The 27,500-nt window shown below is 46.6% G+C and overlaps 2 protein-coding genes across 4 annotated transcripts in view; both read left to right on the forward strand.

Moving 5' to 3' along the window:
* Positions 1 to 23,671, forward strand: part of shroom2a (shroom family member 2a) — a 41,963-nt gene extending 18,292 nt beyond the window's left edge. For all 3 annotated transcript variants that reach the window (XM_034530738.1, XM_034530737.1, XM_034530739.1), the window contains 8 exons: positions 11,705 to 11,827; positions 12,242 to 14,615; positions 15,186 to 15,271; positions 16,851 to 17,213; positions 17,920 to 18,366; positions 20,493 to 20,676; positions 21,109 to 21,378; positions 22,681 to 23,671. In XM_034530738.1, coding sequence (XP_034386629.1) covers positions 11,705 to 11,827; positions 12,242 to 14,615; positions 15,186 to 15,271; positions 16,851 to 17,213; positions 17,920 to 18,366; positions 20,493 to 20,676; positions 21,109 to 21,378; positions 22,681 to 22,953 — 4,120 coding nt within the window. In that variant the 3' untranslated portion in view covers positions 22,954 to 23,671. The remainder of the gene's footprint in view (positions 1 to 11,704; positions 11,828 to 12,241; positions 14,616 to 15,185; positions 15,272 to 16,850; positions 17,214 to 17,919; positions 18,367 to 20,492; positions 20,677 to 21,108; positions 21,379 to 22,680) is intronic.
* A 152-nt stretch (positions 23,672 to 23,823) lies between these two features.
* The window catches only part of cldn34a (claudin 34a), a 4,451-nt gene continuing 774 nt past the window's right edge, over positions 23,824 to 27,500 (forward strand). Inside the window, exons 1-2 of the mRNA XM_034531463.1 lie at positions 23,824 to 23,889; positions 27,494 to 27,500. The exon at positions 27,494 to 27,500 is cut by the window's right edge and continues 774 nt beyond it. The gene's annotated coding sequence lies outside the window, so the exon portion shown is untranslated. The remainder of the gene's footprint in view (positions 23,890 to 27,493) is intronic.

The following is a 27,500-nucleotide window of genomic DNA, read 5'->3' on the forward strand; positions in this document are numbered from 1 at the left end:
TATTGGGCAACATGATAAATACTTTGTGATCACATTCCAGCCATTAGGGATGTTTATGGATCGGCCTCAGGGAGTCATAACCTATGTGTGTGTGAGTGTGTGTCTTTCACACCTGTTGTAACAGGTAGGAGGCCCAACTACTGATTTAAAGGGACAGTACCGATGTTTAGAAGGGTGCTCGTGTGAGCGTCTTCTCCAGAGTCCTAGAAGAAGAAGCTCATGCCGTACTGTCCCTTTAAGTGATCGACAGGTTGCTGGTGGGTTCCTAACTGCCCCTGAAGGACCCTGTGAAGCCGCTCAGACCCTCAGGCTACAGGTGTGCAGGTGTTTCTGGGTCAGTGCAGACAGCCGGTGACTTGACAGCTGGAATGCCAGCCAGCTCAGGAATGTGCTGGTCATTACACGCCGGCTCACGCTTCACCTCTCTCACCCCGAGATACATGACTGGGTTGATTGTAGGGTCCGCTGAAGGGGGGCCTTTGTCAGACCCTGAAGGGGACCCGAATGGAATCCAGACCTCGGCATCCACGAGTTTTAAAGCTTCTTTGAGTTTGTTTTGTTGGGGTTTTTTTACAAGAGAAATCTCACACCTCGCCCGAGTCACAAGCGGCTCTGGTTAACGACCCGTTCTCTAAAAGCAGAGCGTCACAATGGGACCTTGTTGGCGCCGCTCGCTCCATCGCTTCCCTCACAATAGATCGCTGTGGTTTTTATTGCCTTGCTATCGGCTGTCGGTCGCACCGCTCGGCTAATCTGCCGGCCGGTCTCCAGACCTCCACATCGCGTTAATTAGAAGGAAAAAGAACCTTGTGTGTCACTCCAGTGTTTATTTATCCATTTATGTCGTTTAGGAGGTTTGTTATCTAAAGACAACGATAGTCTGAACAGCTGGAGCTATCAGAACATCTGTGCAGCCACAAAACATTCAGTTATTACATCTAATTATTAATAACTTATTATTATTATTATTACAGAACCAGCTGCTCACTGATAGTTACGTTGTATTGTTACGTGGTGGACAGGAAGCCCTTAAGAGGACTGTTTTCAAAAGGCTTCATCGTGGAAGTCTCAACTTTATCGACAAAAAGCTTGTTTGAAAGGAAAAGAGATTATTGGCTGTTTATTAGTTTTCAGATTGATCCAAAACAAGACCGAGAGAGAGAAGTCACTCGTTGGCTTGAAGCCTCAAGGTTGGCAACCAGTGAACAGGAAGACCAGAGGAGTCGCCCCCTGGTGGTCAGGAGAGAGAATGCAGCTTTAACACATGAAGCATAGACTTCTATACAACCAGAGGAGTCGCCCCCTGGTGGTCAGGAGAGAGAATGCAGCTTTAACACATGAAGCATAGACTTCTATACAACCAGAGGAGTCGCCCCCTGGTGGTCAGGAGAGAGAATGCAGCTTTAACACATGAAGCATAGACTTCTATACAACCAGAGGAGTCGCCCCCTGGTGGTCAGGAGAGAGAATGCAGCTTTAACACATGAAGCATAGACTTCTATACAACCAGAGGAGTCGCCCCCTGGTGGTCAGGAGAGAGAATGCAGCTTTAACACATGAAGCATAGACTTCTATACAACCAGAGGAGTCGCTCCTCCGGTGGTCAGGAGAGAGAATGCAGCTTTAACACATGAAGCATAGACTTCTATACAACCAGAGGAGTCGCCCCCCGGTGGTCAGGAGAGAGAATGCAGCTTTAACACATGAAGCATAGGCTTCTATACAACCAGAGGAGTCGCCCCCCGGTGGTCAGGAGAGAGAATGCAGCTTTAACACATGAAACATAGACTTCTATACAACCAGAGGAGTCGCCCCCTGGTGGTCAGGAGAGAGAATGCAGCTTTAACAAATGAAACATAGACTTCTATACAACCAGAGGAGTCGCCCCCTGGTGGTCAGGAGAGAGAATACAGCTTTAACAAATGAAACATAGACTTCTATACAACCAGAGGAGTCACCCCCTTGAGGTCAGGACAGAGAATGCAGCTTTAAGCAGAGAGCATGTGGTTTAATTATTAACGTGACCAAAGAGGTTTTGTTTTGCTGCTCGTTTTGTTTGTTTGTTTGTTTGTTTGTTTGTTTGCAGGATTGCAGAAACAAACTACTGGTCTGATTTTCATCAAACTTCGTATTCAGCAGTGTTTTTTGCTCAACACTCACATCCACTCCAACAATACAATGTGTTGCAGGATCCAGAATGTCTTCACGGTTTCAAACTGTTTGTGCTTTGCATGTCGGGGACTATGGACTCTCCTCTAGTTGGGTATTAGTTATTGTTGTTGTTATCTCTCCTCTAGTTGGGTATTAGTTATTGTTGTTGTTATCTCTCCTCTAGTTGGGTATTAGTTATTGTTGTTATTACACATTTAACTACAACCCTTGTGTTGCTGGACGCCGCCTCTCGGTTGCAGAGCTCGTTACCTCGATGCGTTCAGGGGGAGCGTCCCCCCCCCCCCCCCCCCCCCCCCCCCCCCCCCCCCCCCCCCCCCCCCCCCTCCTCCCCCTCCCCCTTCTCCCGGAGAGAGCAACCTGTTGCCGCGGCAACGGTAGAAATGCACAGAAGGGGAAGAACTAGAGACCCGGCGTTTCGTCGTCCCCCCCATTAGCATATATCGGCCCCTTTGGAGCCAATGAGACGAGGCCCCGGCGCGGGAATCCTCCACGGGGACTGGCTGTGACAATACCACCCCCCAACCCCCCAGTACCACCCCCCAACCCCCCGTAATCCTGAAGGAAATCTCCCCTCAGTTCCCACTAACTTCTGCCCAGAGAAGTGAGCTCTGCTGCTCACGCCGTCGCATTTGGATAACGCGCTTCTTCTCCTTTGTGTCCATTTTGAATTCCTTCCTCCAGATGTTCGGTGAGTGAACTTTACGTCAAGTGTTGAACGGTGGAAGTCGTACCTGCTGCTTATCTGGTGGTGGGGGGTCATGGGGGGTCATGGGGGGTACCGGGCCCTTCTCGGGGTGCTGACCCTAATACTCTTGTTGTTGTTGTGGTGGTTTGTGTCTTATCATTATGAGGTCACGTCATTTAGGTTAAGCCACGATCAGCAAGAATTACTCTCAGAACAAATGCAAATTAATCTGAAAAAAGGGACTGAAAAAAGTAAAAGTAAAATCCTGAAGTATTATTAATGAATGAATATTCTCCTGAAGTATTATTAATGAATGAATACTATTATAATGAATGAATACTCTCCTGAAGTATTATTAATGAATAACTACTCTCCTGAAGTATTATAATGAATAAGTACTCTCCTGAAGTACTATAATGAATAAGTACTCTCCTGAAGTAGTATTAATGAAAGAGTATTCTCCTGAAGTATTATTAATGGATGAGTACTCTCCTGAAGTAGTATTAATGAAAGAGTACCCTCCTGAAGTAGTATTAATGAATGAGTATTCTCCTGAAGTATTATTAATGGATGAGTACTCTCCTGAAGTAGTATTAATGAAAGAGTATTCTCCTGAAGTAGTATTAATGAAAGAGTACCCTCCTGAAGTAGTATTAATGAATGAGTATTCTCCTGAAGTATTATTAATGGATGAGTACTCTCCTGAAGTAGTATTAATGAAAGAGTACCCTCCTGAAGTAGTATTAATGAATGAGTATTCTCCTGAAGTATTATTAATGGATGAGTACTCTCCTGACGTATTATTAATGGATGAGTACTCTCCTGAAGTAATTAATTAATGAATTATATCTTGAAGTACTATTAATGTAATACTCAGTATTATTCATTAAGTGTCCATACTTTGTTTAAGGGACTGGTTTTAGTGGTTTATTGTTGACTGTGGACTGGTTGGGACCGGATACATTTGAAGTGACCCCCCCCATATAGCATATCTGTGCCGGCCCAGCTGTCGCCCTGACGATAGGCCTAATAAAACCAGCCTCATTTGCATACCAATAGCAGGGCGCCATGTGTGGCGAGCTCTCCTCGTGCCCCAGAAACACGGGGCCGCAAGGAGGCGAGGAAACGAGGAAACGAGGAAACAAGGAAACGAGGAAACGAGGAAACGAGGAGGCGGAGAGGAGCACGTTGGCTTCCTTTGTCCTCGCTTTATTTATTATTGATCCACAATCAATTTAGTTGATTTGAGCTCGACCGAACCTCCGTGTGATAAACTCTCACTTTATAAACCGAGAGCAGAGAGAACGTCATTGTGGAGGAAGCGTCTCATTGGACCGGGGGTCACGACCTCCTGACCTCTGGGCTTTGTGGGGCGAGAGGAGAGTCCAATGAGAACATCGGCAAGAAAAGCTTTGTCTGGACTTCTTGAACCAAACGAGCCCTCTCAGATAAACTAGTCCTCCATGTTTTCATTAATAACTCATTAATTAATATTGATATCACATGAAACTTCACCACTTCATCACTCACATTAAGAGTTATTGTGTTATAGGGTCAAAACATGACCTCATAGATATCACATGAAACTTCACCACTTCATCACTCACATTAAGAGTTATTGTGTTATAGGGTCAGAACATGACCTCATAGATATCACATGAAACTTCACCACTTCATCACTCACATTAAGAGTTATTGTGTTATAGGGTCAGAACATGACCTCATAGATATCACATGAAACTTCACCACTTCATCACTCACATTAAGAGTTATTGTGTTATAGGGTCAAAACATGACCTCATAGATATCACATGAAACTTCACCACTTCATCACTCACATTAAGAGTTATTGTGTTATAGGGTCAAAACATGACCTCATAGATATCACATGAAACTTCACCACTTCATCACTCACATTAAGAGTTATTGTGTCATAGGGTCAAAACATGACCTCATAGACATCACATGAAACTTCACCACTTCATCACTCACATTAAGAGTTATTGTGTCATAGGGTCAGAACATGACCTCATAGATATCACATGAAACTTCACCACTTCATCACTCACATTAAGAGTTATTGTGTTATAGGGTCAAAACATGACCTCATAGATATCACATGAAACTTCACCACTTCATCACTCACATTAAGAGGAGTTATTATATTACACGTTTTATGAAATGTTGTGTTTAAATATGCAAATGAGGCGTTATGTAACGGTGAATTTAGGAGAAATCTACAGACGTAAACACACAAATTAGTAAAATAAATGTGTTATGGAAGAAAAACAGACCAAATCGCTTTCTCTCTCAAAGTAAGTGCAGAAAATGTTTTTTTAATGTGTGTATATATATATACACATATATATATATTTATTTATTTTTCCTGTAAGCCTCCCTTTTAATGGTACAAAGGTACCGGTACTAAAGGACCAGTTTAAAGGATGGTCCTGGTCCATGATGGGGGGGCTGTCTGGGGGGCAGACGACAGCTTGGATGGAGGCTGATGTGTCAGAGATTCTCTGCTCTGTTAAGCCCCCCCAGTGCCCCCCTGCTGGGCTGGTGTCCCCCTGGGACCATATGGTGAAGTCTGAGCTCAACCAGCTCACCTCAATAAAACCAGAGAGGTCAGTTTGACCAGCAGAGGGCGCTGCAGCACCACCATGTACACTACTGTCCTCTGAATAACAACAATCAGAGGACATTTAGGGAGCCCTGCACACAGCCCACATGAAAGCATCATTTAGGTTTTATTATTATTATTAAGTGATCAGATGAAACCACAGTCTTCAACTCTTTGAGGGTTTTACTGTCTTTGGAAGAGGAGACACTAAATATAACAAAGATATCAGCATGAAACTTCTCTAGTCGGCTACTTGCATCAAACGAGTATATTTTGAACTGCAGGTTTTCTGAAATGTTTTGTTTATATATGCAAATGAGGCATTATGTAACGGTAACATTTGGTGAATTTAAGAGAAATCTACAGACTTAAAACAAAACAAGGAATAAAATAAATGTTTTCTTTCCTCGGGCCTGACAGAAGACGAGTTACGGACCTCTAACATCTCTAAATAGTCTGTCTCTCTTTTGGGAACAACATAACGCAAAGAGTCCAGCAAACAGAAACTGTAATAACCCATAATGTGTTTGAGAACCTGAAGCAGCCGTTTAAATGTCAGATGGTCTTTGTCCTGTCAGTTGTCTATAAGCTCTTAGTGTGTGTGTGTGTGTGTGTGTGTTCCTCCCCCTGCTGCCCAGGAATATGAAAATGGTGGATATTGTAGCTCAGAAAATGCCCTCTGAGAATGACGTGCATGTGGCGAGAAGCTTTCTCACGAAGATTTTGCGAAGTTCCATGAGGTACGGTTCTGTGGCTCCATCGTAGTAGAACTCCCATGATCCTCTAGTCGCCATCCTCATCCCTCTCGTAGCCTCTCTGTGGACCGTAGACCTCCATCCCATCTGTGCAGCATGCAACACACACTTGTCTGTCCGTGCACGCTCATGTGTTTGTGTATTGTGTGTGTGTGGGGGGGGGGGGGGGGGGGGGGGGGGCGGTGTGTGTGTGGGGGGGAGGGGGGGGGGCATGTTTGTGCTGACGTTCTCTGTTCGTGTTTTCTTGGCATGCAATTCATGAAGAATCTTTAAAGGGTCCGTTTGATGTTCGTAACCGACGACGTGCAAATAAATGTGAATCGAGTCAGAAGAACTCACAGTAGACAACACACAGTACACAACACACAGTACACAACACACAGTACACGACACACAGTACACAACACACAGTACACAACACACAGTACACAACACACAGTACACAACACACAGTACACACAGTACACAACACACAGTACACAACACACAGTACACAACACACAGTACACAACACACAGTACACAACACACAGTACACGACACACAGTACACGACACACAGTACACAACACACAGTACACAACACACAGTACACAACACACAGTACACAACACACAGTACACAACACACAGTACACAACACACAGTACACACAGTACACAACACACAGTACACAACACACAGTACACAACACACAGTACACGACACACAGTACACGACACACAGTACACAACACACAGTACACAACACACAGTACACAACACACAGTACACAACACACAGTACACAACACACAGTACACAACACACAGTACACAACACACAGTACACAACACACAGTACACAACACACAGTAGACAACACACAGTACACAACACACAGTACACAACACACAGTACACGACACACAGTACACGACACACAGTACACAACACACAGTACACAACACACAGTACACGACACACAGTACACAACACACAGTACACACAGTACACAACACACAGTACACAACACACAGTACACAACACACAGTACACGACACACAGTACACGACACACAGTACACAGTACACACAGTACACACAGTACACAACACACAGTACACAACACACAGTACACAACACACAGTACACGACACACAGTACACAACACACAACACACAGTACACAACACACAGTACACAACACACAGTACACGACACACAACACACAGTACACAACACACAGTACACAACACACAACACACAGTACACGACACACAGTACACAACACACAACACACAGTACACGACACACAGTACACAACACACAACACACAGTACACAACACACAGTACACAACACACAACACACAGTACACAACACACAACACACAGTACACAACACACAGTACACAACACACAGTACACAACACACAGTACACAACACACAACACACAGTACACAACACACAGTACACAACACACAGTACACAACACACAACACACAGTACACAACACACAGTACACAACACACAGTACACAACACACAGTACACAACACACAACACACAGTACACGACACACAGTACACGACACACAGTACACAACACACAACACACAGTACACAACACACAACACACAGTACACAACACACAACACACAGTACACAACACACAGTACACGACACACAGTACACAACACACAGTACACAACACACAACACACAGTACACAACACACAGTACACAACACACAGTACACAACACACAGTACACAACACACAGTACACAACACACAACACACAGTACACAACACACAGTACACAACACACAACACACAGTACACAACACACAGTACACAACACACAACACACAGTACACAACACACAGTACACAACACACGACACACAGTACACGACACACAGTACACAACACCCAGTACACAACACACAACACACAGTACACAACACACAACACACAGTACACAACACACAGTACACAACACACAACACACAGTACACAACACACAACACTACAGTACACGACACACAGTACACAACACACAACACTACAGTACACAACACACAGTACACAACACACAGTACACAACACACAACACACAGTACACAACACACAGTACACAACACACAGTACACAACACACAACACACAGTACACAACACACAGTACACAACACACAGTACACAACACACAGTACACAACACACAACACACAGTACACGACACACAGTACACGACACACAGTACACAACACACAACACACAGTACACAACACACAACACACAGTACACAACACACAACACACAGTACACAACACACAGTACACGACACACAGTACACAACACACAGTACACAACACACAACACACAGTACACAACACACAGTACACAACACACAGTACACAACACACAGTACACAACACACAGTACACAACACACAGTACACAACACACAACACACAGTACACAACACACAGTACACAACACACAACACACAGTACACAACACACAGTACACAACACACAACACACAGTACACAACACACAGTACACAACACACGACACACAGTACACGACACACAGTACACAACACACAGTACACAACACACAACACACAGTACACAACACACGACACACAGTACACGACACACAGTACACAACACACAGTACACAACACACAACACACAACACACAACACACAGTACACAACACACAACACACAGTACACAACACACAGTACACGACACACAGTACACAACACACAACACACAGTACACAACACACAGTACACAACACACAACACACAACACACAGTACACAACACACAGTACACAACACACAACACACAGTACACAACACACAGTACACAACACACAGTACACGACACACAGTACACAGTACACAACACACAGTACACAACACACAACACACAGTACACAACACTACAGTACACGACACACAGTACACAACACACAACACACAGTACACAACACACAGTACACAACACACAACACACAGTACACAACACACAGTACACAACACACAACACACAGTACACAACACACAGTACACAACACACAGTACACGACACACAGTACACAGTACACAACACACAGTACACAACACACAGTACACAACACACAACACACAGTACACAACACACAGTACACGACACACAACACACAACACACAGTACACAACACACAACACACAGTACACAACACACAGTACACAGTACACAACACACAGTACACAACACACAACACACAGTACACAACACACAGTACACAACACACAACACACAGTACACAACACACAGTACACGACACACAGTACACAACACACAGTACACGACACACAGTACACAACACACAGTACACGACACACAGTACACGACACACAGTACACGACACACAACACACAGTACACAACACACAGTACACGACACACAGTACACGACACACAGTACACGACACACAGTACACAACACACAGTACACAACACACAGTACACGACACACAGTACACAACACACAGTACACGACACACAGTACACGACACACAGTACACAACACACAGTACACGACACACAGTACACGACACACAGTACACGACACACAACACACAGTACACAACACACAGTACACAACACACAGTACACAACACACAGTACACGACACACAGTACACGACACACAGTACACGACACACAACACACAGTACACAACACACAGTACACAACACACAGTACACAACACACAGTACACAACACACAACACACAGTACACAACACACAGTACACGACACACAGTACACGACACACAGTACACAACACACAGTACACAACACACAACACACAGTACACAACACACAACACACAGTACACAACACACAGTACACGACACACAGTACACGACACACAGTACACAACACACAGTACACAACACACAACACACAACACACAGTACACAACACACAACACACAGTACACAACACACAACACACAGTACACAACACACAGTACACAACACACAACACACAGTACACAACACACAGTACACAACACACAGTACACAGTACACACAGTACACAACACACAGTACACAACACACAACACACAGTACACACAGTACACAACACACAGTACACAACACTACAGTACACGACACACAGTACACAACACACAGTACACAACACACAGTACACAACACACAGTACACAACACACAACACACAGTACACGACACACAGTACACGACACACAACACACAGTACACACAGTACACAACACACAGTACACAACACACAGTACACGACACACAGTACACAACACACAGTACACGACACACAGTACACAACACACAGTACACAACACACAGTACACACAGTACACAACACACAGTACACAACACTACAGTACACGACACACAGTACACAACACACAGTACACAACACACAACACACAGTACACAACACACAGTACACAACACACAGTACACAACACACGACACACAGTACACGACACACAACACACAGTACACACAGTACACAACACACAGTACACAACACACAGTACACAACACACAACACACAGTACACACAGTACACAACACACAGTACACAACACTACAGTACACGACACACAGTACACGACACACAGTACACAACACACAGTACACGACACACAGTACACAACACACAGTACACAACACACAGTACACACAGTACACAACACACAGTACACAACACACAGTACACAACACACAGTACACAACACACAACACACAGTACACAACACACAGTACACAACACACAGTACACAACACACGACACACAGTACACGACACACAACACACAGTACACACAGTACACAACACACAGTACACAACACACAGTACACAACACACAACACACAGTACACGACACACAGTACACGACACACAGTACACAACACACAACACACAGTACACACAGTACACAACACACAGTACACACAGTACACAACACACAGTACACAGTACACAACACACAGTACACGACACACAACACACAGTACACGACACACAGTACACGACACACAGTACACAACACACAACACACAGTACACACAGTACACAACACACAGTACACACAGTACACAACACACAGTACACAGTACACGACACACAGTACACGACACACAGTACACGACACACAGTACACAACACACAACACACAGTACACACAGTACACAACACACAGTACACACAGTACACAACACACAGTACACAGTACACAACACACAGTACACACAGTACACAACACACAGTACACAGTACACACAGTACACAACACACAGTACACAGTACACACAGTACACACAGTACACACAGTACACACAGTACACACAGTACATGGAGCTCCAGCTGAACCTCCCGGTTGCACAGGAAGCACATACTGTTTCCCGGAAGGGGGCGGGTCTCTAATCTGTGATTGTTCTGCCCTCTGCAGGAGGAACGAACCCATAAGCAGGCCTCACTCCTGGCACGCCACCAAGTTCAACGAGGGCCAATCAGAGACCGCCAAAACGCAGTCCCCGCCCACACAGGTCTGGCACGCCAGATATGACGCAAGGTAACTCGGGGATGTTGAAGCATGCCTCCTCGGTCTGCTGAAAACCAAACATACACCTTTTTTTCAACATGAAAACACGGTGTCTTCACAGTAAAGACTTGTTCTATAAATGATGCTGAACATAGAATTCTGAATTTTATGTACAAGCAAAAGGCTTTAAGATGAATTATTGTCCAACGGCGAAAAAGCTGATAATCAATTGGATGTAAATGTGGCGACTCTGATCATAAGTTTCCCCTCGCACTTATTTGCTTCTAAAAAGTCCCCAAAACAACCAAAATCCTTTCAGAAGGAGGTTCTTTAAATAGATATTTTTATCTTAAAGGGGTTTGTGATCTATTGTCTCAATTTAAGGATCCTGGACACGTAGTAAATGTTGTATTTCTCATGCTCTCCTTCGCCTTCGACCCCCAGCTCCTCCTCGACGGACCTTTCCTCCGGCTGGGAGCAAACTGACCTGCGCAGGGTGTCGGACCAGTTCAGCTCCCTGGGCAGCATGGACAGCCTAGAGCATGCCTCGCACCCGTACCCCGCCGGCCAGCTGTCGCCCGCCAAGTCCAACAACAGCATGGAGCATCTCGGAGGAGGGAAGCGAGACTCGGCCTACAGCTCCTTCTCCACCAGCTCCGGCACCCCCGACTACACCCTCTCGAAGAACAACGCCGCCTCGACGGAGAACATGCTCTGTAAAGTCGGTCAGTGGGACGCGGCGGGGAAGCACAACAATGCCAGAAACAGCCAGGGCGCGATCGAGGGAGTCAAGCAGGACGACCGGGTGGCGTACTTCCAGATGCCGGGAGTTAACTCGGGCTGCGCCGGTCCACCGGCCGACGACTCGGCCGGCTCGCGCCACTCCACGTCGAGCAGAACCGGCTTGGGACCCGTTTGGCACGTCCCCGAAGCGAAAAAGAAGACCGCTTCCCCGTCACCGCCGCCTCCCCCTCCGCCGGCACGCAGTGACAGTTTCGCCGCGACAAAGGTGCACGAAAGGGGGCTCGTCATCGCTCACCCCGAAGGACCCGAATCGCACGTCGCCGGCAAGACCGCCAGCGAAACCCGCCGCAGCCACAACCCACCCCTGAAAAGTGACGGCGACGTTTCACACACTTCTTCTGATAAATCGAACCAGTTGGCCTCAAACAAGCAGCCGTCCCCGTCCGGCAGTGACGTTTGGCAAAACCAGCCCTCCCATCAGAGACACCACAGTGACAAAAGCACTTTTTACTCTCAGCCCCGAACTATGTCCGTACCGAAGCCGCAGAACGTCGGGGGCTACTACTGTAGCATGCAGGAGCTGCCGACTAACGGTTCTGCACAACACTTCGGTCAGAACCACAGGAGGAACTTAAGCTCCTCCCTGTCCACCACAGCCGCCGATCAAAGCACCGACAGCAGTCGACATAGCCGGTACTACTGCGTCACAACGGTTCAGCCCACGTCGGGAAAACCCGAGGACCGGAAGAGCGTCGCTGGCTCAGACCTGGCACAGCCCGGAAATGAGCGCAACTCTCTCAGCCCGCAGACGGTCACCACGGTGAAGTACCATCTGCCCCAACAGCAGCAACACTCCTCCCTCGGTAAAGACAGCAATGGGTACGGCAAGCACCAAGTTACCACTGTGATAGAAACCTCTGGACCCAAATCCAGCTCCGACGATAGGGGGGGCCAGAGAGGACACGGCGCGGAGGCTCAGTTCACGAGTCACGCCGCCAGCAGGCCCCCTGAGCAGCGGAGGTCTCTGCCGCCACAACACCACCAAGACGTCCGACATCACGGCCAAGCGAGCAACCAGATCTGCCCCCAGGCGACCCCCATGCTCCACTTCCTCTCCATGGACGACGTCGCGGGCCAAGACGAGGCAACGAGAGGCCCGAACGCAGCGGAGTCCCTCGACAGCAAGATGGCGAGACGCAGCGACAGGTTCGCCACCACGTTGAGGAACGAGATCCAGATGAGGAGAGCCAAGCTGCAGAAGAGTACAAGTGCAGCCGCCCTTCCTGGTACCGAGGGACAGACTGGGGACGATCCGGATGTCTGGAAGTCCACCGAGAGTCCCACCACGCCCTCTGCAGACGGCTCCTTCACCAGCTCCTACAAGGATAATCTGAAGGAAGCACAAGCCAGGGTGCTGAAGGCCACGTCTTTCAGGAGGAAAGACCTGGAGCCCGTCTTGCTGGAGCACCCGGCGGCCGAGGCCTTACCCAACTACCCTTCCTCGGCGCTGGCCCGGAAAGACGTCGCCCCTCTGCCGACCGTCTCGGAGTCTGTGATGAGCAAGTCGGGTCAGGTGACTCGCATTGGCGGCCGTAAGCGTTTTTCCGCGGACAAGAAGGTGCGGTCTTTCTCTGAACCGGGCAAAATCCACGAAGTCGGGGTGAAGGAGGATCTCCATCGCAACGAGAGCTCCTCGCTAGACCATCAGAAGCTCCGTAAGGAAAGCGGGAAGCCGGCTTTCCTCAATCACCTCCCCCCCCGGCGCAGTGCGGAGACCAAGACTCGAGGTCTCGCCTCCGCCAGTGAAACAGAGGACACGATGAGACCCGCTGAGGAGGTCCAGGAAGGTCCTCACTCTGCACACAAGCAGGTCGTCCTAGACCAGCAAAGACTGGGGACCTTCGCGGAGTATGAGGCCAGGTGGAATATACAGAAACCCCCTCCGGAGACGAGAGCCCCCGGGCGGTACCGGTCAGCTGATAACATCCTGGATCCAGGACCGGAGGAGAGAACCAAACCCACCTGTTTCCACGAGAGATCTCGATCGTCTCCTTCGACTGACATCTACGGACAGGTGAGGAGCGGGGGAGGGTTTGCAATTGAGTTGCATTCTGGGAAATGTAGTATCCAGTGTTTTTAGAGAGCTGGAGACAAAAGCCAGGAGATCTTGGCCCCGGATGCTTCAACTTTCGCCATTATTTATTTAGCACTAACTCAACATTAAAGGGACACATTCGTCGTCTTACCTGTCGTGTTATTGATCAATCCAGATTGTTTTTGAGTGGCAGTTGAGTGTTGCCGATGTCGAGCAGAGACGCTCTCCAAAGGACTTGGAACAAACTCTTTTAGTGGTGTAAAAAAGCTGTTTTAGTCTGAACGCTCGAGGCGTCTTCTAGACAAACAGGAGCAGGAGGGAAAGAGCCAAGTCAAATATCAATCTGTTTGTTCATAAAGTCACACCCTCACTGAAGGAGGAGATCATCAACGCGCCGCGGTTTCTTTTCACAATCAGGGGGAAAAACCAGGAAGCCGCAACATGAGCTGAAGTACAAATAGAGCCAAAGTTTTCTCTGTTTGGATAAGTGGAAGCCTCTTTTCTTCTTCTTGCATAACGGACGATATGTTTGTTCCACTTTCTTTACAGAAGATTCCAGTTCCCGCAAGAGAGAACGAGACGGAATATTCCCCGACGGAGACTAAACCCGCCGAGCCGCCGGTCGCCGCCACGGGGTGAGTGGCTCTGATGTGGCTTTGTGCCGTGAGACTTCCTTAAGCTTAAGAGAGGAGAAGCTCTGGGGACTCGGTGAGCTCGCGGAGGAACTCCTTTACGATGATGGCGAAGCTTTGGGACCACGTTCGGGGCTTTCTTCATCCGCGTTCAGGGGAGCTTTTGCTCAAGAAGATCTGTTCCTTTGCATGATTGTATTCTTTAAGCCTACAGTGGCCATCTTGGTCCAAACACAGGAACCACCAAATGCACTTGAGTTGCATTGTGGGAAATGGAGTATCCAGTGTTTTTGAGGGCTTGACAAAAGACAAAAGTCAGGATATCTTTTGTCCCCCGATCCACTTCCACCGTTATTTATAAACTAAATTGCTTGAAAACCTTCTTAAAGGGCCAGTCCCGCCAAATCAGAGCTATAAATTACCTCTAGTGCTATTTATCAATACAGATTATTTTGGTGCGAGTTTGTTGGAGAGATCAGAAAGACAATAGTTCCTCTGTGAATCCCAACAAGCTCTCTGGGTCATGATTTCTGGAAAGAGACGTTGAGTTTTCAAACTTAATAAATTTAGTGCTCTGAGCTCCACAAGCCACAAACTCTGCAACTCGCACCAAAACAATGTAGACGGATAAATATCAGGTAAGAGGATAAGTATGTATTTGTGATTTTGGGGTGGTGTACTGTCCCTTTTAATGCGGACCAGGCTCATGCTTGTAATGGAGCTTCATGTTAAAATATCGCCTTGATTTGTGCGTGGTGAGGATTTTCTTTTTTTTTTTTTTAGGGTTTAATAACAAAATAAATAAATATATATTTGACACGTTATTTTCTTTTTGCACGATCTCTTGAATCGTTCTTAAACTTAAGACTTCATGGTTTTTGTAACCAGTTATTCTGGCGGCGCCGTGCGTTAACTGAACTCCCATTGTTATTATATTATTATTATTATTATTATCTCATTGATGACCCTCATGTTTGCATGACAAACAAAAGGGCGTGGTCAAGGTGTGAGATGAGGGTACAGTACTATGCAGTAATATATGTAGTAATATGCAGTAATCTGCAGTAATACCTGCAGTAATACCTGCAGTAATACCGGTGTCCTATGTTCTACGGGTTGACAGCGTGGAGGCGGGTTCAAGCTGCACCAACAGCTGCTGATTGGCCGACTCGTCACCGCTTGTCAGACGTGTAATTGGGAGGTTTGAGTTCTGGCGTCTTTCTGTCCACAGAATCCTGAGCCTGCAGACCTCTTTCAGTCGAAGCTGCTGACGGAGTCTGGCTCATATTTAATAACACGGCGGTTCAGATGTTAGAGAGCGACCCGCTGCGCCTCCGTTCCACTCGCCAAGAGTTACAAACCGAGAGCGCCGAGGGAAAAAGAGATCCAAGGATTACTTATTCCTCTACGCCGAAATATTCCTGTGAGCGCTGCCAGCTGAGACCAGACCCTGGTCTGGAGGAGGCTCCTCCAGACCAGGGTCTGGTCCTGCTGACATAATCCCCGTGGCTCTGGGAGGGTGTCATTCAGGGTGTCATTTTGCTAGATGTGTTGTTAACAGCTTCAGCGTTGTGCTCCTCAGGTTCCTCGACGACTGCAAAGAGAGAGAGACGCATTGCGACCCGGACCTCGCACCCGGACCCGGTCCCGCTCAGACCCGCGGACCCGCGTCCGTCTCCCGCGGTCTGGCCGAGGTCGCCCCCCCTCCTCCGCCCGAATGCCCGGAGGTGGACTCCCTGGAGTCCCTCTCCGGTCCTCACGCCGACCCGGACCCAATGGGAGACTCTGAGCCGAGCAGAGGACAGGAGGACCAAGGGGAAGCCGGCCCCCTGCCGCCCCCCCACAGACCTCCGGTCACCGTGGAGGTGCGGCGCTCTCCATCCCCACAGTTCTCTCCTCAGAGACTCAGTGACAAGCCTCCGGTCTCTCTGCAGGACTCAAACAGGTATTTATACATTTCTGTATTCATGCTCCTCGCGCAGGAGTAGTATAACGAGGGTGACCGATGTACTACCCAGAATGCACTAGGACCACATGTTAATCCTACATTCTGGCCACTTGGAGACGCATTGTGAGGTTCATGTTGGCGTTGGTCCATAATTCAGACCCCAGAGATGCGTCCACGCCCTCGTGAATCGCCATGTGTTGGTCCTCTGTGTCTTCACGGGCACAAAGGAGCTCATTGAGCGGTCGAAGGATTCCCCGTTTCTATAAAAGCCACCGAACAAGAAACGGGAGTTTAAACGACTCGTCTCCTAATTGGAATCATCTGTGAACTTCTGGCTGGAGAGGAGGTTCCAGAAGGAGGTGGGAGGAGTCCAGAGGAAAGAGATCTGGTCCCATCATGCAACGTTTAAATAGGCTGGAACAACTGGAGGAGAACGTTCTCAGAGCTTCTATTTGAACATCTCTCTATCTCTATCTCTCTCTTTCTCTCCCTCTCTCTATCTCTATCTCTCTCTATCTCTCTCTCTCCCTCTCTCTCTCCCCCTCTCTCTCTCTCTATCTCTCTCTCTCTCTATCTCTCTTTCTCTCTCTCTCTCCCTCTCTTTCTCTCTCTATCTCTCTCCCTCTCTCTCTCCCTCCCTCTCTCCCTCTCTCTCTCTCTCTCTCTCTCTCCCTCTCTCTCTCTCCCTCCCTCTCTCTCTCAGGGCGGAGCATGTGATAGAGAACCAACATCCTGCGGTGAAGAAGGTTCCCATCAGGATCGTCCACTCGGAGGGCGTCTCGGAGCAGGGGGCGTGTCCTTACCTGCAGCAAGCCGACGCCCCCGCCGCGCAGGCCGAGGGTCCCGGCGTGATCCGGCTCGGCGGTCCGGTGGGCGCCGCGGTGCCCGACTCGGACTTCTGTGCGTTCGCCCGGCAGACGGACGCCTACATGACCACCGTCGGAGGTCACACCGAGACCCCGTGTGAGGACCAGAAGAGGGAGGAGCTGGCCAGGAGCATCATGGGAAAGGATAAATCGCTGGCTGACATTCTGGACCAGAGCAAGATGAAGACCACCATGGACTTGATGCAGGGTATCTTCCCTCAGGGGGAGCAGCTGCTGGAAGGAGCCCACCAGCACAGGAAGGTCAGCCGGCCCGCCGAGGAAAGGTCAGCCTCCCACTCTACTGTTTACACCTCCAGCTGGAGGCCTTAAAGGGCCAGTACCGATGTTCTGAAGTGTGTTAGTGTGAGCTTCCTTAAAGGGAGAGTACCGACGTTTAGAAGTGTGTTAGTGTGAGCTTCCTTAAAGGGACAGTATCGATGTTCTGAAGTGTTTCTGTGAGCTTCCTTAAAGGGCCAGTACCGATGTTCTGAAGTGTTTCTGTGAGCTTCCTTAAAGGGCCAGTACCGATGTTCTGAAGTGTGTTAGTGTGAGCTTCCTTAAAGGGACAGTATCGATGTTCTGAAGTGTGTTTCTGTGAGCTTCCTTAAAGGGACAGTATCGATGTTCTGAAGTGTGTTAGTGTGAGCTTCCTTAAAGGGACAGTATCGATGTTCTGAAGTGTGTTAGTGTGAGCTTCCTTAAAGGGACAGTACCGATGTTCTGAAGTGTGTTAGTGTGAGCTTCCTTAAAGGGACAGTACCGATGTTCTGAAGTGTTTCTGTGAGCTTCCTTAAAGGGCCAGTACCGACATTTAGAAGTGTGTTAGTGTGAGCTTCCTTAAAGGGACAGTATCGATGTTCTGAAGTGTGTTAGTGTGAGCTTCCTTAAAGGGACAGTACCGATGTTCTGAAGTGTGTTAGTGTGAGCTTCCTTAAAGGGACAGTACCGATGTTCTGAAGTGTTTCTGTGAGCTTCCTTAAAGGGCCAGTACCGACATTTAGAAGTGTGTTAGTGTGAGCTTCCTTAAAGGGCCAGTACCGACATTTAGAAGTGTGTTAGTGTGAGCTTCCTTAAAGGGCCAGTAACGATGTTTAGAATTGTGTTAGTGTGAGCCTCCTTAAAGGGCCAGTAACGATGTTTAGAATTGTGTTAGTGTGAGCCTCCTTAAAGGGCCAGTACCGATGTTCTGAAGTGTTTCTGTGAGCTTCCTTAAAGGGCCAGTACCGATGTTCTGAAGTGTTTCTATGAGCTTCCTTAAAGGGCCAGTACCGATGTTCTGAAGTGTTTCTATGAGCTTCCTTAAAGGGCCAGTACCGATGTTCTGAAGTGTTTCTATGAGCTTCCTTAAAGGTTCTGAAGTGTTTCTATGAGCTTCCTTAAAGGGACAGTACCGATGTTCTGAAGTGTTTCTGTGAGCTTCCTTAAAGGGCCAGTACCGATGTTCTGAAGTGTTTCTATGAGCTTCCTTAAAGGTTCTGAAGTGTTTCTGTGAGCTTCCTTAAAGCGCCAGTACCGATGTTCTGAAGTGTTTCTATGAGCTTCCTTAAAGGGACAGTACCGATGTTCTGAAGTGTTTCTGTGAGCTTCCTTAAAGGGCCAGTACCGATGTTCTGAAGTGTTTCTATGAGCTTCCTTAAAGGGCCAGTACCGATGTTCTGAAGTGTTTTCTATGAGCTTCCTTAAAGGGCCAGTACCGATGTTCTGAAGTGTTTCTATGAGCTTCCTTAAAGGGCCAGTACCGATGTTCTGAAGTGTTTCTATGAGCTTCCTTAAAGGTTCTGAAGTGTCAGGAGATGAAACACACACAGGAGGTGAAACACACACAGGAGGTGAAACACACACACAGGAGGTGAAACACACACAGGAGGTGAAACACACACAGGAGATGAAACACACACAGGAGGTGAAACACACACAGGAGATGAAACACACACAGGAGGTGAAACACACACAGGAGGTGAAACACACACAGGAGATGAAACACACACAGGAGGTGAAACACACACAGGAGGTGAAACACACACAGGAGATGAAACACACACAGGAGATGAAACACACACACAGGAGGTGAAACACACACAGGAGGTGAAACACACACAGGAGATGAAACACACACAGGAGGTGAAACACACACAGGAGGTGAAACACACACAGGAGATGAAACACACACAGGAGGTGAAACACACACAGGAGATGAAACACACACAGGAGGTGAAACACACACAGGAGGTGAAACACACACAGGAGGTGAAACACACACAGGAGGTGAAACACACACAGGAGGTGAAACACACACAGGAGATGAAACACACACAGGAGGTGAAACACACAACTTCTTAAAACAAAAGATTTAATTTTCATCAAGTTGAGTGTTGTTGTTGTTGTTGTTGACCATGACGTGGTGTCTCAGGGAGAAGGAGGACAGCATGGCTGCAGCCGTTGCCCTGGTGACCAGCTCCACCTACTACAGCACGTCTGCTCCCAAAGCCGAGCTCCTCATCAAGATGAAGGACATGCAGGAGCAGCAGGAGGAGGAGGAGGAGGAGGAGGAAGAGGAGGAAGACGAGCTGGACATCGACCTGGCCTACAAGAAGGTACCGAGGCTGTGACCTCCTGGCCTAATAATCGTTAATAATCAGGTTTAATACGTGTGTTATATGTTATATACTTTATATACTTAGTCATTTCTGCAACACAATGTTATACCTTTGTGCTTTTTGAATCCTATTTTAACCAGATGAAGGATTTTAGTGTTAAGTTATCAGAGAAACGAGCTCTTTGACGAGCTAACGCTAGCATCGTTAGCTCGTCTCCAGGAGAAACATGGATGTTTAACGTGAAGCTTTCTGGAGATTAATTCATGAATGAGCTCAAATATAAATCAATCTGATGGATCCAGTAGTTAGTGAGATTATCCGTGGACACACACACACACACACACACACACGGCTGATAGCACGATCTCCCTCCACGGTTACGTAAACGTTGAAGTCCATCTCCGGTTCTCCGGGTTCTCTCGTCCACAGCAGCAGCTGATCGACAGCCTCAGCAAGAAGCTGCAGGTTCTGCGCGAGGCCCGTGAGAGTCTCCAGGAGGACGTCCTGGACAACAACGCCCTGGGGGACGAGGTGGAGGCCCGGGTCCAGCAGGTCTGCAAGCCCAACGAGCTGGACAAGTTCCGGATGTTCGTGGGGGACCTGGACAAGGTGGTGAGCCTCCTGCTGTCGCTGTCGGGCCGCCTGGCGAGGGTGGAGAACGCCCTGAACGTGGAGGAGGACGTCACCGCGGAGGAGCGGGTGAGTGGAGGTTCTTCTATACAACCAGAGGAGTTGCCCCCTGGTGGTCAGGAGAGAGAATGCAGCTTTAACACATGAAGCGTAGACTTCTATACAACCAGAGGAGTCGCCCCCTGGTGGTCAGTAGAGAGAATTCAGCTTTAACACATGAAGCGTATACTTCTATACAACCAGAGGAGTCGCCCCCTGGTGGTCAGGAGAGAGAATGCAGCTTTAACACATGAAGCATAGACTTCTATACAACCAGAGGAGTCGCCCTCTGGTGGTCGGTAGAGAGAATGCAGCTTTAACACATGAAGCTTAGACTTCTAAACAACCGGAGGAGTCGCCCCCTGTTGGTCACTAGAGAGAATGTAGCTTTAACACATGAAGCATAGACTTCTATACAACCAGAGGAGTCGCCCTCTGGTGGTCGGTAGAGAGAATGCAGCTTTAACACATGAAGCTTAGACTTCTAAACAACCGGAGGAGTCGCCCCCTGTTGGTCACTAGAGAGAATGTAGCTTTAACACATGAAGCATAGACTTCTATACAACCAGAGGAGTCGCCCCCTGGTGGTCAGGAGAGAGAATGCAGCTTTAACACATGAAGCATAGACTTCTATACAACCAGAGGAGTCGCCTCCTGGTGGTCAGGAGAGAGAATGCAGCTTTAACACATGAAGCGTAGACTTCTATACAACCAGAGGAGTCGCCCCCTGGTGGTCATTAGAGAGAATGCAGCTTTAACACATGAAGCATAGACTTCTATACAACCGGAGGAGTCGCCCCCTGTTGGTCACTAGAGAGAATGTAGCTTTAACACATGAAGCATAGACTTCTATACAACCGGAGGAGTCGCCCCCTGGTGGTCATTAGAGAGAATGCAGCTTTAACACATGAAGCATAGACTTCTATACAACCGGAGGAGTCGCCCCCTGTTGGTCACTAGAGAGAATGTAGCTTTAACACATGAAGGATAGACTTCTATACAACCAGAGGAGTCTCCCCCTGGTGGTCACTAGAGAGAATGTAGCTTTAACACATGAAGTATAGACTTCTATACAACCAGAGGAGTCTCCCCCTGGTGGTCAGGAGAGAGAATGCAGCTTTAACACATGAAGCATAGACTTCTATACAACCAGAGGAGTCTCCCCCTGGTGGTTAGGAGAGAGAATGCAGCTTTAACACATGAAGCATAGACTTCTATACAACCAGAGGAGTCGCCCCCTGGTGGTCAGGAGAGAGAATGCAGCTTTAACACATGAAGCATAGACTTCTATACAACCAGGAAACTCCTGACGTGCTTTTTTCTCCTCCGCAGCGAACGCTGATGGAAAAGAGGAAGCTTCTGATCCGGCAGCACGAGGACGCCAAGGAGCTGAAGGAGAACCTGGACCGCCGGGAGCGCCTGGTCTCCGACATCCTGGCCCACCACCTGCCGGCGGACAGCCTCACGGACTACGAGCACTTTGTGAAGATGAAGTCGGCGCTCATCATCGAGCAGCGGAAGCTGGAGGATAAAATCAAGCTGGGCGAGGAGCAGCTGAAGTGTCTGACGGACAGCCTGCCGATGGAGCAGCGGCTCGCCTTGTGAGGGCGCGCCGCACCTCGCGGCCAGCAGAGGGAGCCAGAGACGAGCGGACATTTTTGTAGTTTTCTTAACTCGGACTCGCAGCACCCAGACGCTGCATCTCGGGTCTTTCATGGCGTTTCTTTTTTTTTTTTTGCAGTTTTTTTTATTATTAATTATTATTATTTTTTTTAGTAATTTATTGTAGCCTTTTGAATCTACGCAGGAGGGGACAGTATTTTACCTTCTACTGATTTGAGCAGCCGAGCTTCCTGAAACACGTTCGTAACATAATTTCACTGAAACGCGTCAAAATCTGGCCGAACATTTCAGTTTTTAACCTTTTTTTAATTTACATTTAAACTCGTGGCCTTGGAGGTTCTGGCTTCCCCGTGAAGACGCTTCTCTTCGCCAGATGAGCTTCAGCTTCAGTCTTTTAACTCCAATCATTGTTCTGCAGTGCCTGTGAAATGCCGTCTGCTCTTTTAGTAAAAGGAAGAGACTCGTGATGGAGCGTTTCTGTGTTCTCAGTTATTGGTTATTCACGGTGCAGATGTTAAAGTGTCACCACAGTTGTTACTTCTAGATGCATTTAAAACACTAAGTATAATTGCCCCCCCCCCACGCACACACACACACACATTGGAGGTTGTTTGTTCTGCACATTTTGATTCCACGCTTCGCTGCAGCCCGACTCGTAACACTTTACCAGCTCCTTTACATCAAATAAAAGAGTCTGCTGAAATCACGCCGTCTTGTGTTTGATTCCATTTCCTGTCCTGCGGTCGTTCATTAACGCCGGCCGCGCCCTGCTGATAGAGGGGAAGAAAGACTTTGGAGTTTGTCTTCGAGTCGCAGAGCCGAAGGCAGAATGTGGACGATCGCTCCGATCGACTCTCCTGAGATCAATAACGCGTCCGCTGGAGGGTTCTGGTTATTGTGAGGACGGAAGATCTGAAGGTGAGCGACGTTTACCTTCAGATCGAATGAGCTACGATTCATGATCAACACGCTGCTTCTATTCTGCTTCTATTCTGCTTCTCTTCTGCTTTTCTTCTGCTTCTCTTCTGCTTCTCTTCTGCTTCTATTCTGCTTCTATTCTGCTTTTCTTCTGCTTCTCTTCTGCTTCTATTCTGCTTCTCTTCTGCTTCTCTTCTGCTTTTCTTCTGCTTTTCTTCTGCTTCTCTTCAGCCTCTCTTCTGCTTCTCTTCTGCTTCTATTCTGCTTCTATTCAGCTTCTATTCTACTTTTCTTCTGCTTTTCTTCTGCTTCTATTCTGCTTCTCTTCTGCTTCTATTCTGCTTCTCTTCTGCTTCTATTCTGCTTTTCTTCTGCTTCTATTCTGCTTCTCTTCTGCTTCTATTCTGCTTCTCTTCTGCTTCTATTCTGCTTTTCTTCTGCTTTTCTTCTGCTTCTCTTCTGCTTCTCTTCTGCTTCTCTTCTGCTTCTATTCAGCTTCTATTCTACTTTTCTTCTGCTTTTCTTCTGCTTCTCTTCTGCTTCTCTTCAGCCTCTCTTCTGCTTCTCTTCTGCTCCGTATGAAGGTCATTGTTTTATTATCTGAATTGTAAAATATAGGAGACATTTAAAGAGGTCAAAGTCTCTGCTGTCGTGATATCTGGAGCCAAAGGAACTCGGTGGTGATGGTAGTAGAGTCGCTGGTAGTAGTTAGTACTTTTTATTAAAAAGCACCATAACGTTGGAGCGCATCAATACTACACTATTTAATTATTTGTCAGCGGGCCAGTTTAACACTGTTTCTGGACTCGTACCTTCACATATAGAGTTCATCACTACCTTCATAAAGAGTTCATCACTACCTTCACACAAAGAGTTCATCACTACCTTCACATAAAGAGTTCATCACTACCTTCACATAAAGAGTTCATCACTACCTTCACACAAAGAGTTCATCACTACCTTCACACAAAGAGTTCATCACTACCTTCACATAAAGAGTTCATCACTACCTTCACATATAGAGTTCATCACTACCTTCACATAGAGTTCATCACTACCTTCACATAGAGTTCATCACTACCTTCACATAGAGTTCATCACTACCTTCACACAAAGAGTTCATCACTACCTTCACATAAAGAGTTCATCACTACCTTCACATATAGAGTTCATCACTACCTTCACATAAAGAGTTCATCACTACCTTCACATAGAGTTCATCACTACCTTCACATAAAGAGTTCATCACTACCTTCACATAAAGAGTTCATCACTACCTTCACAAAGAGTTCATCACTACCTTCACATAGAGTTCATCACTACCTTCACACAAAGAGTTCATCACTACCTTCACATAAAGAGTTCATCACTACCTTCACATAGAGTTCATCACTACCTTCACACAAAGAGTTCATCACTACCTTCACATAAAGAGTTCATCACTACCTTCACATATAGAGTTCATCACTACCTTCACATATAGAGTTCATCACTACCTTCACATAAAGAGTTCATCACTACCTTCACAAAGAGTTCATCACTACCTTCACACAAAGAGTTCATCACTACCTTCACATATAGAGTTCATCACTACCTTCACACAAAGAGTTCATCACTACCTTCACATATAGAGTTCATCACTACCTTCATATAGAGTTCATCACTACCTTCACATAGAGTTCATCACTACCTTCACAAAGAGTTCATCACTACCTTCACACAAAGAGTTCATCACTACCTTCACATATAGAGTTCATCACTACCTTCATATAGAGTTCATCACTACCTTCACATAGAGTTCATCACTACCTTCACAAAGAGTTCATCACTACCTTCACACAAAGAGTTCATCACTACCTTCACATAAAGAGTTCATCACTACCTTCACATAAAGAGTTCATCACTACCTTCACAAAGAGTTCATCACTACCTTGACAAAGAGTTCATCACTACCTTCACATAAAGAGTTCATCACTACCTTCACAAAGAGTTCATCACTACCTTCACACAAAGAGTTCATCACTACCTTCACATAGAGTTCATCACTACCTTTACATAAAGAGTTCATCACTACCTTTACATAAAGAGTTCATCACTACCTTTACATAAAGAGTTCATCACTACCTTCACATAGAGTTCTTTACTACCTTCACATAAAGAGTTCATCACTACCTTCACATAAAGAGTTCATCACTACCTTCACATAGAGTTCTTTACTACCTTCACATAAAGAGTTCATCACTACCTTCACAAAGAGTTCATCACTACCTTCACATAAAGAGTTCATCACTACCTTCACACAAAGAGTTCATCACTACCTTCACATAGAGTTCTTTACTACCTTCACATAAAGAGTTCATCACTACCTTCACAAAGAGTTCATCACTACCTTCACATAAAGAGTTCATCACTACCTTCACATAAAGAGTTCATCACTACCTTCACATATACAGTTCATCACTACCTTCACACAAAGAGTTCATCACTACCTTCACATAAAGAGTTCATCACTACCTTCACAAAGAGTTCATCACTACCTTCACACAAAGAGTTCATCACTACCTTCACATATAGAGTTCATCACTACCTTCACATAAAGAGTTCATCACTACCTTCACATATAGAGTTCATCACTACCTTCACATATAGAGTTCATCACTACCTTCACATAAAGAGTTCATCACTACATTCACAAAGAGTTCATCACTACCTTCACATAAAGAGTTCATCACTACCTTCACATATAGAGTTCATCACTACCTTCACATATAGAGTTCATCACTACCTTCACATAAAGAGTTCATCACTACATTCACAAAGAGTTCATCACTACCTTCACAAAGAGTTCATCACTACCTTCACACAAAGAGTTCATCACTACCTTCACATAAAGAGTTCATCACTACCTTCACATATAGAGTTCATCACTATCTTCACATAAAGAGTTCATCACTACCTTCACATATAGAGTTCATCACTACCTTCACATAAAGAGTTCATCACTACCTTCACATAAAGAGTTCATCACTACCTTCACACAAAGAGTTCATCACTACCTTCACACAAAGAGTTCATCACTACCTTCACATAAAGAGTTCATCACTACCTTCACATAAAGAGTTCATCACTACCTTCACATAAAGAGTTCATCACTACCTTCACAAAGAGTTCATCACTACCTTCACATAAAGAGTTCATCACTACCTTCACATAAAGAGTTCATCACTACCTTCACATAAAGAGTTCATCACTACCTTCACATATACAGTTCATCACCACCTTCACATATATAGTTCATCACTACCTTCACATATACAGTTCATCACTACCTTCACATATACAGTTCATCACTACCTTCACACAAAGAGTTCATCACTACCTTCACATATACAGTTCATCACCACCTTCACATATATAGTTCATCACTACCTTCACATATACAGTTCATCACTACCTTCACACATACAGTTCATCACTACCTTCACACAAAGAGTCCATCACTACCTTCACAAAGAGTTCATCACTCACAAAGAGTTCATCACTACCTTCGAATAAAGACATAAAGCCCCCTAAATGTTCCACACTGGATGTGTTGTGCTTTCAGGAGGCGG

This window comes from Cyclopterus lumpus, chromosome 4 (assembly GCF_009769545.1).
Source record: "Cyclopterus lumpus isolate fCycLum1 chromosome 4, fCycLum1.pri, whole genome shotgun sequence".
Classification (NCBI taxonomy): Eukaryota; Metazoa; Chordata; class Actinopteri; order Perciformes; family Cyclopteridae; genus Cyclopterus; species Cyclopterus lumpus.